Genomic DNA, 18,184 nt, shown 5'->3' with positions numbered 1-18,184 from the left:
TTCCTTGGATGGGAAAGGCCCAGGAAATATCTGTGAGGTGTTCTTTAATGCAGTATCTATTTGAAGATAGTGTTACACAGGGCAAGAAGAGGAAGGAGCAGCAAGGACATGGTCCTTTAGAACTTCTGGAGAAGGCTGGGAGGAGATCTTGATGGAGGAAAGTGGGGAAAAAGTGAAACTAAGCCAAAACTTGCTGAAGGTGCTTGTGGGCATGGAGACCAGAGTGGAGCTACCCCAAAGTGCCCACACCAGGTGTGGAACAGAGGGGACCCTCACCACAGGAGCTTTGTTTCACAGCCCCTGCCCACCGTGCTGGCATGGCCCGGGGCAGAAACTAGGAGGGGACAGTGGGACACGGACTCTGAGGGGACAGCGGGGCTGGGATGGGAGCTGGATATGGTACAAGAGGTGTGAGCTGGCCTGATGAGGATTTAAAAGTGCTCTGCAAGGGGATGGCAGTGCCAGCTCAGAGCTGTGGGATGGGATGGAACATGAACTTCGCAGAGAGATGAAAAGGTGATGGTGGAAAAGCAGCCCTGCTGATGACAGGGGTGATGGCTACGAGCCACCACGAAGCCACTGAGGGGAGGGAAAAGGCGAGGCCGCGGCCCTGAGGGACAGCCCGCCACGGTGTTTGCTGTCTCCACGGCAACGCCAGCGCCGCCATCTTGTTTACCGTCACCACAGCAACGCCCGCCATCTTGTTTGGCGTCCCCACAGCAGCGCTCCGGCCGGGCCGGGCCGGGCCGGGCCGGGGCCATGGCGGGCGCGGGGCGGCTGCACGACCTAGACCTCAGCGCCGAGGAGGCGGAGCGGCTCCAGCGCGCCTTCCGCGACCAGCGGTTCCGCGCGCTGTTCGCCGAGTACGCGGCCGAGCTGACCGACCCCGAGCAGCGCCGGCTATACGAGGAGGAGGTGGCGGCGCTGGAGCGGGAGCGCGGCGTGGAGGTGCGCTTCGTGCACCCGACGCCGGGCTTCGTGCTACGGACGAGCCAGGCGGGCTCCCGCCGCTGCTACATCAATATCTGCAGCAACGCGCTGATGGGGGAGCCGCGGGCCCGCGCCGAGCGCGGCGGACAGCGCTGGGAGCTGCCCTACAGCCTGGCCCCGGGCCGCGAGGAGCTGCGCCCCGCCGGCCGCCGCCGCCTCCTGTACGACGTGGTGTTCCACCCGGCCGCGCTGCGCCTGGCCGCCCGCAGCGCCCGCTTCCGCCGCCTGCTCTGCGATACGGCGCTGGAGGCTGTGGAGAGGCACTGCGGGGTGGGGCTGGACCGCAACAACGCCACCGTCCTGCGAGGAGTCTCCTACAAGGGCGTCCCGCAGGCACCCATCCTCCGCTCCCCGCTGCCCGGCGGCGCCCCAAAGCCACCCGACGACGGAGACTCCCCCGCTGCCGCCCTTCCCCTTCCCGCCCGCCGCTGCCCCGCCGCCCGCCCCCGGAGGCTCCTCGCCCGCCCCGCCCCCGCCGCCCTCCGGCCCCACCACGCCGCGCTGGAGCATCCGCCACCGCTCCTACGTGGACCTGCAGGACTACCGGCACTGCCGCGACTCGGCGCCCAGCCCGGTGCCGCGGGAGCTGGTTGTGACGGTGGAGCTACCGCTGCTGCGCTCTGCCGAGCAGGCGGAGCTGGAGATTCGCGGGCGGGAGCTGCGGCTGGACTCGCAGTGTCCCGCCTACCGCCTGCGGCTCCACCTCCCCTACGACGTGGACGAGCGCGGCGGGCGGGCCGCTTTCAACCGGGCCCAGCGGCAGCTGCAGGTGACGCTACCCGTGGTGCCGCCGCCCGGCCTGCGGGAACCGCCGGCCCCGGTCGAGGAGCGGCTGGAGGGGGCCGAGCCCGCTGCCGAGGGGCCGGCAGAGGCGGCAGAGGCGGGCGGCGGAGCGGCTCCTCCCCCGGAACGCGGCCCTGGCGGCGCGGCCCGAAGCACGTGGGGCGGCGGGGAGCCCGGTGATCCACCCGCCGAACCCCCCGCTGACCCACGCGCTGGTCCGTCTGCCGAGTCCCTCGCTGAACCAGCCGCTGAACGCCCCGTAGAACCACTTTGTGATCCACCCGCTGATCCCGCTGATCCCCTCACTGAACCCCTGGCTGAAACTCCCCTTGATCCAACCTCTGAGCCCTTTGCTGACTCCCCTGCTGAATCCCCCGCTGATCCAACCTCTGAACCCCCTGCTGAATCCCCCGCTGATCCAACCACTGACCCCCGCTCTGAACCCTTCACCGAACCTGCCACTGATCCCCTCGCTGATCCACCGGCTGATCCACCCGCAGAACCACCCACCGAGCCCCCGGACCTGCCACTGCCCCGCTCCGCTGCTGCTTCCCCCATGGCCAGCCCCGAGCCAGCCATGCCCAGCGGGAACACCCCTCCGCAGGCCTCAGAGGGCCACCCCAGCGAGATGGCCACGTGCCCTCCCTTCCGTGCCCGGCAGGACGAGGCGTCCCTCACGCTGCTCCTGCTCGTGCCCGGCATCCAGCCCCAGAGCCTCCACGGGGCCGTGGGCAGCCACCACTACAGCCTCAGCTTCTGCACCGACAGCGGTGCCTTCGCCCTGTTCCTGCAGTTCCCTCCCGCAGCCAGGCTCGTGTCCCCCGAGAGCAGCGTCAGCGTCTCTGCCCACAACGCCGTGGTGGGGCTCGCCAAGGCCCCCGGCAGCACCGGGCTCTGGGAGAAGTTCAGCTTCGGCCTCGACCCCTCAGCTCTGCAGGTAACAGTGGCACGTTCGGGGTGCCACCCGCCCCGAGTGCCGCTGCTGGGTGTGGCTGCTGTTTGTTTGAGCGGTGTCTCAGGGAGGTGTGAGGGTGAGTTCAACGCTGGTCGTGACGGAAGCTGATTCCTCCGAGAGATGCTCCCGGATGTCAGTGCAGTGACCTGATTTGTGCGAGTCTTGTACGAGCAGCTCCAAGGTCACACCATGGAGCTGACACCTTCATCCTTGGAATTGGAATGACTTCTGCCTCTCATACAAATTTTTTTCTGAGGGAAGTTCTGGTGATGAATGAAAACGTCGCCTATGTCCTTTTATGTCCTTAGTGTTCACTTTTAAAGCCCTGTACATTGCTCATGCAGCCTGTTCACACGAAGAAAGATCTTTATGATACACCAGATTTACACACGTGTGCATACAGTGTCAGGAATTGTAGGGGGAGTGTCCCTGCGTCCGTATTTTGGGACAGAATTCCCATTTACAGCCACAGGAACCCCCATTAGTTCAACCAGAGCAGAACAACAAACAGCAGCTGTGAACTGTCCCAGTTTGCTGGGGTAAATCTTCATCTTCTCTGTCTGAATATGATTCTAGTTTAGTATTTTATAATTTTATGGTTGCTGGTCTCCCGTGATGGGAGAAAGTGGGGTGGCTGCATCCAGGTGACAGTGCCTGCTGGGAGCTGGCAGTGTCCCCAGAGGGATGCCCACCTTGTGACACTCTCTGTCCAGAGCCGCTCACACAAGTTTTGTGGAGAACCACATTACTCTGTGAGCTCAGATTTTCAGACAGTTTCTCATGAGCAGGGATTAAAGTTGCACAGTTCTTGTGTAACCTTCCAGCCATGGGATTTGGAGTTTGGCCTGAGTTGAGAGCAATAAAATCCTCTGCAGTTTGGATCACGTGCAGTGGGAATGCAAGTCCAGGAAGCTGGCAGGCTTCAAGTGTATCCACTGGGATAGACTTGGCTTGGAGCAGCTTAATTGCTCCATCCCTACAACTAGAAATAACTTGTGCATGATTTTGAAAGATATTTATCCAATTAGTGTTTGCGCAGCTGAAACCACATTTAATTTCCCATTTAGCGGCCGCACACCTTTTACAGCAGCAATTCCTGTGAAGCAGGAGCTGATCATTTCGGGGAAGTATCAAAGATGATGAATTTATGGAGAACCACCCACGCTGAGCTGTTTGCAGAGCATTTCCTTTGCTTTTACCAGAGCAGGAGCCTGCAAGTCTGTGCAAGTGGAGCCGCAGAACGCTCAGTGCTGCTGTTCAGTGCTGTGATCTGGCACTGGCTGCTGCTGCTGCCACGTCAGAAAAGCCACTGTGTAAACTCCTGCCTGTTTTCTGTGCAGGTACAGAGACTGCCCAGGGCACTGGTGGATTCACCATCCCTGGAAATGCTCAAAAAACCTGCGGATGTGGCACTTGAGAACATGGTTTGCTGGTGAACATGGTGGTGGTGCTGGGTTGGTGGCTGCACTAATAGTTGGAAGTTTGGTCTATGGATTTGTTACTGCAAGTGGAGGAACATTTTGTGATTGAAAGTTGTTAAAAGGCCACCCAGTAATGAGATTTTGGCTTTGTGAGTTATAAAAAACCCTCGAATGTGCTGATTTTATTATATACTGCAAAATGTTTTAGGTGGAGTAGGAGAAAGAGATTGGGCATTAGTCATCAGCTTCCCAGCCATTCATTCACAGCAGTCTCCAAGAGATTCTCCTGGCCTCCAGTCATTTTGGACACTGGGCCTGCAAATTGAAGCAGGAGAAATAAACTTGAAGTCATTTGTCCTGTTTGCTTTTTTTTAATCTGTGCTATTTCCCCCAAGTGCCTGAGAGCTGCACTTGCTCAGAGTGAAGCGAGAAAAATGAATATTTAATTAGAGCCACTATTACATGCTGCCTTGTGGCCATTATTTGTTCCTGGTCGCTTTTCTTCTACTTATGTTGATGTCTCCAATTTGTCTGATGCCACCTTGGGGGTTTTTCTGCCTTGAGTCTCGTTCTATAAATCAGAGCTGTGCCCTGAGACCCGGAACGAGTTGCATCAGTCATTGCAGAGTGCACAGAGCAGTGCCCTGTCAATGCCTTCAGGGAGCTTTGGGGGCTGAGGCGAGCAGGAATTTTATCCTGCACCTCCCAATCTGCTTGTTGGTCATCTCCTCTCCCACAGCAGCGCTGCCAGAGGATAGTGCCTGGCAAAAGGGAATCATGGAATGGTTTGGGTTGGAAGGGATCTTAAACCTCATCCAGTTCCACCCCTGCCATGGGCAGGGACACCTTCCCCTATCCCAGGTTGCTCTAGGCCCCGTGTTTTTAACAGCTATGGAATTCCTACTCTGCTCTATTCTGGGAAGTTGCTTCTTGCTGGAGACCCAGGGTTGCTGTGTTGTTCCATGGAAGAGATTCCTCACTGGGTTAGTTCAGAGTCTGCCCCTCATTGGTAGCTCCTGCCACGGTGGCTGTTCAGTGCCCTGTGAGGCTGCCTGCCCAGCTCATTCCCATCAACTGCCAATTCCTTCTTGGAAGTTGGTCTGATCCACATATGAGTTGAGCTTGTCCTTAGAACACCATGCTTGAAACAGAACTTCAAGGGCTGCTTTTCCTTTTGTAGTGAGCTGTGGCTGAATCCCCGTGCTGGAAGATGATCTATTTAGAGCTCAGTTTCCATAGATGCTGAGCAGTTGGAATTCCCACCCCAGCAAGTGCCTCTTTTCAGGAAATCTTTACAGTGCCCTGGTCCTCCCTGGACTTTAACTGAGTAGTTTCACTCCTTGGCTAAACCATAATGTCCACACTGCAGTTGGACTTGATGATCCTGGAAGTCTTTTCTGTCTTAATGATTCTATGACTTATTACGGTGACTAGAAATCCTATAAAAATAAAGATTCCAGAACTTTGGATGTCGTGGGCTTAGGGTCACGTATTTCAGGGGTTTTAAAGGCATCTTTTGTCACTGCCCTGGTGCTCAGTCACTGCACCAGAGACCACAGTGCTGATCCTTCTGAAGGGCTTGCTCCAGGCCCTGTTCTTCCTGGAAACAGAGCCTCATGACCTGAGGAAGCTGCCTGATTTCCCCACTGCTCTTTGCCTCCAAGTACCAGCCATGGGCTGTGCTCCCTCCATTACTCTTCACTGCAGTTCATCTGCTATAACCTTCTTTACCTTTTGCTTAGATCCTGGGAATTCAGGCCTAGGAAACTCCTGCATCAGAGAGCTCCTCTTCATTTCCAGACAACACAGCCTGGGGAGAAAATGATGAAGGAAGAATGGTTGGGAGTTAAATAACCATTAATAAAATTTGTAAGCCTGCCAGGCAGGGTTTCTGAGAACATGTCCCAGTGTGTCCTGGTTTATGGTAGTGCTGGAGCTGGGCAATTATGGAAATTGTGCCTTTGGAAAGCACTGTCTTGGAATGTTTGGCTTCCTGGGGTTAAAGGCTCGATTCCTAACAGGAAAAAAGAGCAGTTTTCTGCGGGTGTATGGAGCTACTGAGACTAGGGGGCTCAGTTCTCAGAGCATGTGAAACACATTTGGCAGATAATTCATTCTGCCAGCAGTTTTGGGGTCGTGTCTGTTCATTTTCATGGGGTTAGAAAAAGACTGGTTCATGCAGGAATTCCCTTTCAGGCCGATTCACACCCTTCCTGCCCTTCTCAGAGGCCTGGAATGGGTTTGTTCAGAGGATGTGTGCTCAGTCCCCTGATCAGTGCTTCCCGCCGGGTACCCCTTGCTGGGCAGGGAATTGCAGCCAGCCCATCCCTTTCCTAAAAAAAACCTTGTCAGATCTTATGGAGAATATTAGGATTTAACTCACGTAAACCCCCCTGGGGCTCCAGGGAACAGCAGGGAGCAGAGGAAAACAGAGGAAATATTTCCTCTGGTTTCCTATGCATTGCTTTTTTTTAACATTTACAGGCTGAAAAATATTATACGAAACATTCCTGAGGAGTTCATGGCTGGAGCTAAGTCTGAGTTATGCTGTGTGTGAGGGATCCAAATGGGAATTGCTCAGAGATAGGGAAGTTTTGTTTAACTTTTCTGGGAGTGTTGAGGCCTCCACGCAGGATGTTCTACATGGATGTGATTTTTCTGCTTGGCACAGCCACCAGCGCCTGGTGAAGGAGATCCTTTGGAAGCTCCTGGTGCTTTTTCCTTCAGAAAGCAGCTGGTAAAAAAGATGTGGAGATGTTGGAGCAGGTACAGAGAGGCCATGGAGATGCCCCAGGGGCTGGAGCCCCTCTGCTCTGGAGCCAGGCTGGGAGAGCTGGGGGTGCTCACCTGGAGAAGAGAAGGCTCCAGGGAGAGCTCCGAGCCCCTTGCAGGGCCTGAAGGGGCTCCAGGAGAGCTGGAGAGGGACTGGGGACAAGGGATGGAGGGACAGGACACAGGGAATGGCTTCCCAGTGCCAGAGGGCAGGGATGGATGGGAGATTGGGAAGGAATTACCTCCCTGGGAGAGTGGAGAGGCCCTGGGACAGGGTGCCCAGAGCAGCTGTGGCTGCCCCTGGATCCCTGGAAGTGTCCAAGGCCGGGCTGGATCAGCCCAGATGACCTTATCCCATCCTCTTTTGGTGGCACTTAATCATCACAGAATCCTAGAATAGTTTGGATGGGAAGGGACATTAAAGCTCATCCAGTTCCACCCCTTCCGTGGGCAGGGACACCTCCCACTGTCCCAGGCTGCTCCAAGCCCCAATGTCCAGCCTGGCCTTGGACACTGCCAGGGATCCAGGGGCAGCCACAGCTGCTCTGGGCACCCTGTGCCAGGGCCTGCCCACCCTCACAACCAGGAATTCCTTCCCAATATCCCATCTAAATTTCCCTACATCACTTGGGTGGAGCTGTAGGTGGCAGAGTTATATTGCTCCTTGCACTGGGAGCACGTGGAAAACGCCATGGGCTGGAAGTGCTCCTGTGGGCTGTCCTTGTGCTGGGTGAGCTCAGAATTAGGGCTCTTGTGGATAAATGTTTTCCTTGGTTGAATACTCAGCCGAGCATGAAACCCTGAGAGCCATGTTAGGAAGTGTAAGACATGGATATTTTAAACCTTTGCCACCTTTCAGGGAGAAATCCATCCCAGAGAGCAATTTTGCCCTCATTCCCAAGGTATCTGGAGTTGTTACACAGTTTCTTTGGAAGTCAGGGTTATAATTTTCAATGTCCAAGCTACTATAAAGAATTATTGTAATAGTCAGGGGTCACTTCTAAGAAGATGCTGCTGGAAGCTGGGGCTGTTGTATGTAATCCTGCAACAGTTTATTTTTGCTTCAGTTAATTCTGCGCTCAGCACTTCAAGACTCTTGGTAAGTTTTTTGGGAGGTCAGAGAAGGACAAAGAAAGAGAACACAACAAACTTATTATTTCACGTTTTTCAAAGTAATCTCTTTCCCAAGCTACATTAAGGACCATAATTAGTTTGCTTCTGCTATAAAACAAACTAATTTCTGAATAGTCTTTAATTGGTAGCTGCATTTTGGGAATAACGTGACTACACAAAACAGTTATGTCAGGAAATATTATTAACCTACTGATGAAGCTCATCAAAGCTTCTTTGGAGCTGTTGAATCTTTGCAGCCATGAGCACCTCGGGAAAGTTTTCATTTCATTACATGCACCAACACTTTGAGCTTCAAATTCTCAGGTTGAGCTGCTTTGTGCTGGGACCCCACAGACTCAGAGATCAGGAAATCCGTGGATCCAGGTCTTTTTCCATACTGGCATGACTTGTTGGGTTTTGACCAGAGAAGCTGTGGCTGCCCCATCCCTGGAAGTGTCCAAGGCCAGGTTGGATGGGCTTTGGAGCAACCTGGGACAGTGGAAGGTGTCCCTGCCCATGGCAGGGTTGGAACTGGATGGGATTTAAATCCCCTCCCAACCCAAACCATTCTGAGATTCCCTGATCCTCTCCTTACAGGAGCCACAAAAATAATTCAAGCATGAAATCTGTCCTGCTTTTCAAACTTGCAGCCTGCGTGGGAGGTAACTCTGGATGGAAACTGTCTTCAATTTGGATAAATTAAGGCAGAATAAACCCATCTGAGTGCTGAGGGCAGCCGTGAGGGGACCGGCTTTGCGCTGTCGGCGCTGTGAGACACAAGGACGGGTTTGAATGATGAAGTGTTCCAGAAACCAAAGTCATCCCTGCTAACGTTTATGTTAATTTGGTCTCAGTTTAGTCACAGGGAAAAATGAATGTGTACCAAACAGCAGATGACAGTATGTGCAGGGAAAAACAAATTAAATTCGAAGTTGCTAAGAGAGTATCATAAATACCAGAAAATAAACTGCTCAAATTGAAGAATTATTTTACAGGGTCATTGAAATCAGCTGCAGATGGTTGTCCTCTGTTTGCTCTGGCTTGGAAAGCAGAGCAGGCTTTAGAATAAATTCCTGAACCATTTTTTCCCAAGGTCTGTGCTTTGATAACATCTGCAGTAATATAAATGCCTCGGTGTGTGCTCCCCGTGAATGCAAAGTCTGAGTTACAAGTGGCTGGCTGGTGGAGCAGGCTAATGATAATCACCTTATTGAAAACAAACACATCCCAGGTGCCATGATTTATGGCAGGCCACGGCGTAGGGATGGGATAAAATGGTAAATATTTATGGGAATTCGGTGTTGGGCTGGGATGACACGTGGTAGAATTGGTTTGCAGTAACGAGTCAAAGTTAATGGAACATCACAAGCAGTTTTTATCCTCATTTAAAGTACTGATTAATCGTAGAATCATGGAATATCCTGAGTGGGAAGGGACCCACAGGGATCATCCAGGGCAGCTCCTGGCCCTGCACAGACACCCCAACAATCCCACCCTGGGCATCCCTGGCAGCGCTGTCCAAACGCTCCTGGAGCTCTGGCAGCCTCGGGGCCAGAGGGGAGCCTGGGCAGTGCCCAGCACCCTTTTGGGAAGAACCTTTCCCTGATAATAAACCTCTCGTTCAGTTTTTCTTTTTTAACAATATTTTCTGTGAAGAAAACAAATTCTTTTGCTTTTAATCAGGAAGAAAATCTCCAGAAAGGTTCAGTGGGTTTGTTGCCAAATTACAAAGTCCTGATTGCGCTGAGGAGGAATGGGTGTCCCTCACACAGCCATGGGTGCCAGATGCAGATTCAGAGGGAAAAGAGATTATTTTCCTCATTTTATGTAGGAAAAGTAGGATGGGACTTGGAGCAACCTGGTCTAGTGGAAGGTAATTAAAGGTCCTGAAATACATCCCATGGCAGGCAGTTGGAACGAGATGAGCTGTAAGGTCCCTTCCAAGCCAAACCATCCCATGATTCCATGACTTCTATTTCTCAGCTGGGTTAGGAGGGTTGTGCTTTGCTCTCCTTGGAAGTGCAGGCAGGGCACCAGAGCTCAGCAGTGTTCCCAAATCCCCTCCAAGGGAGGCTGAGCTGTCTGTCTGTGCTGTGTGGGCCAAGCAATCCGAGGCAGAGCTGGGAATTCTTCTCCTGAGCTGCCCAAGGATCGAGTTCAGGAGCTTGTGGGAGTTTTGGTGCTGCACAGATTTTGTGTCTGCAGCCCCTGCCTTGTTTCTGTGCTCTGACACCTTCCCCTGAACTCTGCAGAGTATTTCCACAAGCCTAAAGCTCTGGCAGATCCCTCTCTGGGAGGCAGGAGAGGATGCAGCACAGGGGAATAAGAATTTTAGGCTTTGCATGCAGACATGCAAGGAGTAGCTGTTTTCCGAGAGGGTTTTCTGTCAGGGCAGCTCTGCTGCACTTTAATCTCTCCCCAAACCATCCCAGCATCCAGTGTTGGCTGTTTGCCTGGATTGTAATCTTCCTGGATAGAAAATGAATTCAATCCTCTGCCTTGGAAAACCAACAGTATGTATGTTATGACTTTCCATATTGTGATTTCTAATTTAACTAGTGGAAAAAATAGGATTCTGGCTTATTTTTCCAGTCCTGGTTTGTTTGGGTTTTTTTTCCAAGATGACACTTAAATTTTGTACCTCACACACAATGTGACATCTGGCTGTGCATAAGGCTTCATCCACAGGGGGCCAAAAATGTGCAGAATTGCCTTTTTGCTTCTCGGTCTGCAAGATGTCAGTGATAATTGAATTTAACTTTCATTGGATTGACAAGAGGGTTGAACTGGACCGAGAAATTTAAAAGTGTTGACTTAATGTGGAAGGTTTGCAACTTCTCCCTGTTATTTCCAATTAAATAAGGAAGGTAATTCCTAGAACCTAAACTACTCCTCTAGGTCAGACCATTTTTATTGTGTCTGTCCTTACCCTCAGCCTACACAGATGATGCAGGAATAACACAAGGACAGGGAAAGCTCTGCAGTTCCTATGAAACAGCCCCTCCAGGATATATTTTAGGACCTTTAATTACCTGCAATGGATTTAAATCTTTTAACCTGTAGCAACACGTTCCAGGTTGTTGATGAAGTGCATATGAACAGCCTGGAAGCACGCCCCAGGCTGTGTCTCTGCCTGTGGATACCTCTCCTTTTTTTTTTCCAACTCTCTTGTCTGCTGGAGATCTGAGCAGCCTCGGTGGCTGGGTGTGAAATGGATACAGCCCTGAGTGTTCCAGATCTGATCTTGGAGCAGAGATCCTGCAGTGCCTCTCCAAGGAGGTGTTTGTGTTTTCCTAAAGACAGACAGGAAGCAAGCCCACAGCAGTCTGACACCTTTGTGGTGTTAAGACAGGTGAGGACAGGAACGAGGTTGGTACAAATAATTTTTCAGAGAGGGTCTAAATCTATATATTAGTCACCCATCCAAAGAGAGAAATAATTTTTTTTATATTTGATATGATGCAGATTTGTAATTTCAAGCAAAATGTGCTAAGCACTGATCTTAATTCATTTCACCTCATTCTCTGAATGTCTGACTTAGAATTTCTCTGTCAAGACATGAGTGTGGTGTGAAACTCTGTCTTGGCTTTCTTTGCAGTGAGTTTTTAGCCCAAATACCCCTGAAGTTTAGCACAAAAAGAACATAACGTGCTGTTTTCTCTCTTTTTCTTTAGGAAAGGTTGTTTGTCAGTGAAGAGAACGTTGATGGATTTCTAGGCACTGCTTTCTGCCCTTCCCCTTGCTCCCAATCAGCAGTGGAAAGCCAGCCATTAATTGAAGTGCTGGATGTTACTGAGGACAGAATTCAAATCAGGGTGGAGGTAAGGATCTCTGGGAGCAGCACAGGCTGATTTATGTTCTTCAGCAAGCTCCTATCAAATCCCACTGAAACAGCTTTGTTCCTGTTTTGTCCTGAGGAAGCAGGGGAAACCCAGGACTGGGGTTGTTTGCAAGTGTAAATGTCAGTTTTCAGAAGTGTTTGTGCCATTTATTGTGACCAAAGGATTGAAACTTCCTGTATTTCATTTGGAAGATGGAGAACTGTGATCCAATCATTTTAGAAAGTGCTTTTTCTTTGCGGGAATAGTTCACTCTCTCAGCCTTGTACAGGTAGACAAATCCTAGAGGGTTTTGTCTGGGAAAAATTCTGTCTCATCTTTATTCAATCCATGTATTTGAATACTTGGTGGGTTCCTGTTGTGTAGATAATTAAACATGAGGCTATTAGTCTTACACACTGGTCTCAAATTCAATCCTTGTAGTTTCAGGCCTCATTCAGGCTCTGTTCCTCTGTCTAGAACAAGACAGGCTGTTTCTGGGATCTGCCACGGGATTAAACTGTCCTCCCGTGGCAAAATAGATGGGCAGATGAAGAAACCAAAATGTTAATTTTGTGAGGAGGAAAATGTGAGGTAATCCCCCCACGTTCACTGGGATTTCTGGGCAGGCATCGCATCCAAAATTCAGAGGAAACTTTTCTTAAAGGAAACATAAAAAGCAGGAACTATCAGGTCACTGCAGTGGCCATGAACTGGGGACTGCAGATGGGGTTAATGTGTAGCTGGTTTATTGGGAGGCAAGTTCAAACAAAGCACATGACCTCTGGAACTGGGCTGGAGGTCCGAGGAGTTTCCTAAAGATAGTGGATCCAGCTTAACTTTCACAGCTGGTGTGGGTTGTACATAGGAAAATGAAATTCAAAGTGTTGGAGAGCAGATGGGAACTAAGAAAGGGCAGCTGAGATACCTTAAATCATCCCACTCCTGCTCCTGTGTGGGGCCAGGAGTGGGGGTCGATGATTCTTGAGGGTCCCTTCCAACTCAGGGTATCCAGGATCGCGTTCATGTGGGAGAATTGTCCCGTTTGGAAAGGCCTGACTGGTGTTTGTGTTTCCTGCTGGAGTGAGCAGTGGTTTGGGAGTGTGAGAAAGATTCTGTCTGTGGATCCATGAATCCAGCTGCTCTTGGATAGATCCCTACCTGATCCTGACTCTCCAGTGGCAGGGACCTACAAATTACCAGCGGTTTTTTTTGCCAAAACACCCAGTAATGGAGAAACTGGGGAACTGCTGTTTGGACAGCACCTCTCCCAGTTCCTCCTCTCCTGAGGTAAACCGCAGTTCCTGGATTAGCTCCTGGATTAGGCTGGGAATTTCCCTAATTGCAAGGTTCCAACCTTGCAACAAGAGATCCCCTGGCTATTTCTCTGGCTGCTGAGATTTGGAAATCAGGCTGGGTGTGGTGAGTGGCCACTGCTGCTCCAGCTTGGCCTCTGCCCAGCCCCATTTCCTAGAGCAGAGGAAACCCTGGGGAAGCAGAACGACCTCCCTGCCACTCATTCCCACGCACCAGACAAGAGCAGGAAAACCTCAGCACCCGCTCACTTGGCTTCTAGAAGGAGAACCATGGAATCACAACCTGATCTGGGTTGGAAGGAACCTTAAGGATCATCTGCTTCCACCCCCCTGCCATGGGCAGGGACACTTTGCACTATCCCAGTGGAGCTGAGCTGTTGGAGAAACAAATCTCTCCTGTCTTCGTGTGCACAGTTTGTTCCAGCTATAAAATAATTCATTTATTTCCTTGACAGCCACAGGAACGCGATGCAGAGGGAACACTTGGCAGCTCAGGGGGAGCCCTTGCTGGAAAGACCAACAGCAACTACCCTGAAACAAAGGCAGAAACAAACTGTCCTGCAGCTGAGGAACGTGCTGCAGGATCCACCCCAGCTCCCACAGCTGAAACAATAGGAAAAGTAGGCTGTGCTTCACACCATTGTTTGCAGCATGAACCTCCTGACACCAGTTCAGCGATTCCTGGCGGATCTGGGAGAAAGGAGCCCGATTTAGAAAGTGCTGCTGCAGCAGGAGACACGGCCCCGGCCCCAGGCTCTGGAAAACGAGGAAAACTGATGGCGGGTTGGGATGAGGAGCCACCCCCAGAGCTGGGCAGCAGGGCAGGCTCCCCCATCCTGCGGGAGGTGAACCCCGAGGACGGGAGCGTGCGGATCCTGCGGGATCACCGAACGCACTGCCCCGTCGTGTTCCAGAATTCTTTGCTCTATGAGTTGGATTAGTTTCATTATTTTAGAATTTCTTTCTGTTGTTTGATGCTTGCTCTGACTTCCATGTGCTGGTGGATGACTTCAGGGCTCAGAGAGGTTCCCACTGAAACTGGTGCAACATCAAAACCTTATGTTGTTAACAATTTTTGGAGTTTAACAATTGTACGGAAATAATTTTACTTAAAAGTTGAAGTTGGAGGTGACTTCGAGCTCCTGGAAAAAAAATGTATCTTTATTGTTTACATAAATTTTTTATTCTCTTCCCACGTTTCAGGGATTATTTGTATATATCCTTAGTCTAACAGCTCCCTCGGGAATTGAGCAGTATTCATCATTTTCCAAACCTTTCATTTGGTGCTAACTGCAGGATTAGACCTGCAGTGATTCTTAGCAATCAAATGAAATTTCTAATTATCCGGAGAAGTTCTAATTAGTCTCCTAGAAATAATCAACATTTATACGCTGCATTCCATCCTAGTGCTGTGCTTCAGATCTGCAGCACCCAGATATCCCCCAGCTGAACAAATGCCATTGCACAAGAACATCCTCTGGGTGCATGTCTGCTCTGAAGTATTTACAATTCGTGAAATGGATTCTCTTTATCCAGATTAGATTTATTTTCCACAGTTTCCTTCAAGTTTCAGCGTTTCTCACCTCTCTAAAGCACAATAACCAAGAGAACACATCTAAGAATAAACTTCCTGTTCCCCTTTCTCACTGCTGCTGAACCAACTTCTGTTTTGAGTGCCACAGGGCACAGGGGTGCTTTAGAGGAGAGTTAAATTTGCCTCGTTTCAGGGCTGCTCTGGCATTGCTGCCACAGTTCTCTGTGAAACACGAGTTTGGGTGTGTGGTGTGAGCATTGCTTTCCGAGCTCAGCAGAAGCCACAGCTGCCCAAAACACCTGCCTTACCCTCCCTGGTGGCACATCCTGCTGGAGCTTTGCTGGCTAAGCTTAACCCCATCAGCTTTTTGGGAGAGGTCTCTGAGGGTGAGGCACCAGCACAGCTTCAGCACCAGCCCCAACCCAGTGGAACAGAACACGGAGCAATCACCGTGCAAAACTGTAGTTAAACAACCCCTGGAAAAAGAAAAAAGCAGCATTTTCCTTTCTCTGTTCTACAAAAGCTGCTGAGGTGCTTCTGCCACAGCCGAGTTCAAAGAGGAGTGGCATTAAAGCAGCCGGAGCATTAACAGACGGCTCTGTGGCTCCAGCTCAGCCCCTTCCCACCACACAGCAGCAGTTTTTACACAGCTAATTTGAAAGCAACTTTTTAAAAAAAATCCAAACAAAAAAGGTGGTGTGCCACCAATTTGCTACTCTTTTCTGCCTCAATTAATGAGTATCATTAAAAATTTAATGAAATTAAATGCACACTGCTAGAAGGGGTGATGGCACATGTCCAGCCCTCGGGATTAAAGAACAGAAACTCCCCCCTCCTTCCCCTCCTGACTTTTTAGGAACACAAGATGACATCATCTTTTTGCTGACGATCAAGAACTTCTCTAGGCTTACAAAACAACAGAATTTTTATTTTGGCAGAACTAAAAAAGTCATATATTTATCTACTATTGTTTTATAGTAAAAACAATGAAATTTTATTTTTTTCATCCTTCATATATTCATTGACACAGCGCAACCGAACCGGGACTCGGGGATCGGGCGTGAGGTGACCCCGGGTGGGACCCCAGGCACCACCAGAGCTTTGAAGCACCAAAAAAGATGCACTTAAAAGTGTTCTCCACCTCCTCCTCCTCCTCCCAGCAAACACAGCAGCAGGTCACTTTTTGCGTAGGGGCTGCGGCACGTCACCCGTTTCCAAAACGTGGTTGCCAAACATGAGAGATTACTGTTTTGGGACACCTTTAACAAGAATGTTTATTCATATTAAAGCAGAAACCAACTCATAAATGCTGTTTATACACGTGTGTGCCTGTAAAAGACACAATGGGACAACTCAAGAAGAAAAGGCGGCTGCGAGGAGGATCCTCACTGGAGTCTGCGGTAACTCTTACAGAGTTCGTGGTCCCTGATGTCTCCCCACCCTCCGTTCTTGACGTGAGGGGACAGGGGAGCCATGGAGTACCTTTTACTGACACTCATCACCTCGGGAAACAGGTACTGTTGGTTGCTGTTCAAGAGAGAGTCGATTTTGGCACTCTGGGTGGACGGTCTGCAGGATTTCTTGTGGTGCATGCCACAGTCCCCCGTGTGAAAAATCCTGGGGATTTCGGGAACCAGCACTTTCCAGAACTTTGGAAGACAAGAGACAGTCAAGTGCTGCAGAGTCCAGTCCCAGTTGTAGTCATCGTAGGTGCAGAAGGCGTCCGTGCACTCGATGAGCTTCTGGTACGTGTCTCTGCCGAAGGCCATGCCCATGTTGTGCTCCGTGGACTTCCACGTCTTCATCTCCACCTTGTCGGCGCGGCCGGCGAAGCCGCCCCGCACGGGGCTGTAGGTGCCCAGGGACACGAGCTGGCACTCGGGGCACTCGCGCTGGCGCAGGGCCCAGAGCTGCTTGAGGACGTGGTAGAAGTCGGGCGCCAGGTAATGATCCTCCTCCAGGAACAGCACGGGCCCCGCGTGCTCCCGCAGCGCCCGCACGCGCTCCCACACGAAGTGCAGCTTCCACCACCAGTGGTGCTTGGTCTGCGCGAACCGCGCCTCGCGGTAGTGCCCGAACGAGTCGGGGAACTCGGCGTTGATGCAGCCCAGGCGCAGCGCCGCCGCCTTGCCCACGTCGCGGGGGCAGTCGCGGGGGTCGTGGCCCGGGAACTCGCGCGGGTACAGCTGGATGCTGAACGGGAAGAACACCTGCAGCACCGGGCAGAAGTCCACGCGGGCCGCCAGCCGGTTCAGCTCCTCGGCCCACAGGTCGTGGCTCAGCACCAGCAGCACGTTCTCCACGCCCGCCGCCCGCCGCAGCGACTCGAGCAGCAGCCGCAGGTGCTCGGCGCGGTCGTGCACCTGCACCACGAGCACCACGTCGGGCCGCGCCGGGAAGCGCCCGGCGTTCCGCACCGGCTGGTCGAAGTTCAGGCGGTACACGAGCGAGCGGTAACTCAGCGTCGCGTTCTCGGACAGCACCTCCGCCGCCACGGCGGCCGACGCGTTGGCGGCGGGGCGGCGCGCCACCGGCGGCGGGGGTTCGCTAGCCCGCGGCGGCTCCCCGGTGCTACCGGGACCGCCCCGCTGCTGCTGCTGCTGCTGCTGCTGCTGCAGCTGCTGCTGCCGCCGCCGCCCGCCGCCGCCGGTGCCCCAGAGCGCCAGGGCGCAGAGCGCCAGCGCCAGCGCCAGCAGCAGCACCTTGCGCTTGTAGACGCGCAGCCGCATCGTCCCGGCGGCGGCGGCCCCGCTCCGCCGCTCCCGCCGCCGCCGCCGCCGCCGCTCCCGCTCCCAGCGCGCGCGCGCTGCCGCCGCCCCGCGCGCACACGTCGCCGCTCCCCATTGGCCGCCCGCCGCGGCCGCCGCTGCCTCGCCATTGGCTTCAGGAGCCGTCAATCAACGCCGCGGCGCTTCCGCCGTGCATGGGGGCCGCGCAGCCGCCGCTGCCGCACCGCGCGCTGATTGGGCGGTGCCGAAAGGGGGCGGGGCCAAGGCCTGAGGGGGAGTGGGGGGACGGGAAGGGGCAGCGAAATCCTTCGGGATGGGGGAAAAAAGGGAAAATAACTCTGGAAACGCAAGGACAACACCGGGAAAGCATCCGGGATTCGCGGGAGTAACATAGAAGATAAGGGAATACTAGGTTTGAAAAACAGCACGTTAAAAATCATTCTGCAGTGGCAAGAATTAGGTGAAAAATCAGTCTAGAAATGCAGGAATAAGATAAAATCACTGTAGGATTGGAAGAATAAAATATTTCTAAGATTGAAAGAAAATACTTCTAAGATTGAAAGAATATAATTCTAAAATTGACAGAATAAAATAAAATCATTCTGGATTTGAAACATTAAGATTATAAACCCATTCTAGAATGGCAAGAATTAAGAAATTCTCTCCAGCATTCAAAGATTCAGATATTAATTCCAGACTTGAAAGTATAAAATGACTCCGAAGTTTTCAACATTAATATAAGAGTAAAGTAAT

At 52.0% G+C, this 18,184-nt stretch overlaps 2 protein-coding genes across 2 annotated transcripts; one reads left to right on the top strand and one right to left on the bottom strand.

The window, feature by feature from the left end:
- The first annotated feature begins 753 nt into the window (after positions 1–753).
- On the top strand, positions 754–14,814 carry DNAAF2 (dynein axonemal assembly factor 2). Its single transcript, XM_010409980.4, is given in 4 exon segments — positions 754–1,377; positions 1,379–2,710; positions 11,709–11,855; positions 13,624–14,814. Coding segments are annotated over 4 exon segments (2,583 nt in total). The 5' UTR covers positions 754–759; the 3' UTR covers positions 14,110–14,814.
- A 795-nt stretch (positions 14,815–15,609) lies between these two features.
- MGAT2 (alpha-1,6-mannosyl-glycoprotein 2-beta-N-acetylglucosaminyltransferase) lies at positions 15,610–17,464 on the bottom strand. Its single transcript, XM_010409978.4, has one exon. The coding sequence runs from the start codon at positions 17,429–17,431 to the stop codon at positions 16,088–16,090; it is 1,344 nt and encodes a 447-aa protein (XP_010408280.3). The 5' UTR covers positions 17,432–17,464; the 3' UTR covers positions 15,610–16,087.
- Between the last annotated feature and the right edge of the window lie 720 nt (positions 17,465–18,184).

This window comes from Corvus cornix, chromosome 5, assembly GCF_000738735.6.
Source record: "Corvus cornix cornix isolate S_Up_H32 chromosome 5, ASM73873v5, whole genome shotgun sequence".
NCBI lineage: Eukaryota > Metazoa > Chordata > Aves > Passeriformes > Corvidae > Corvus > Corvus cornix.
This window is presented reverse-complemented; position numbering and strand designations above follow the sequence as displayed.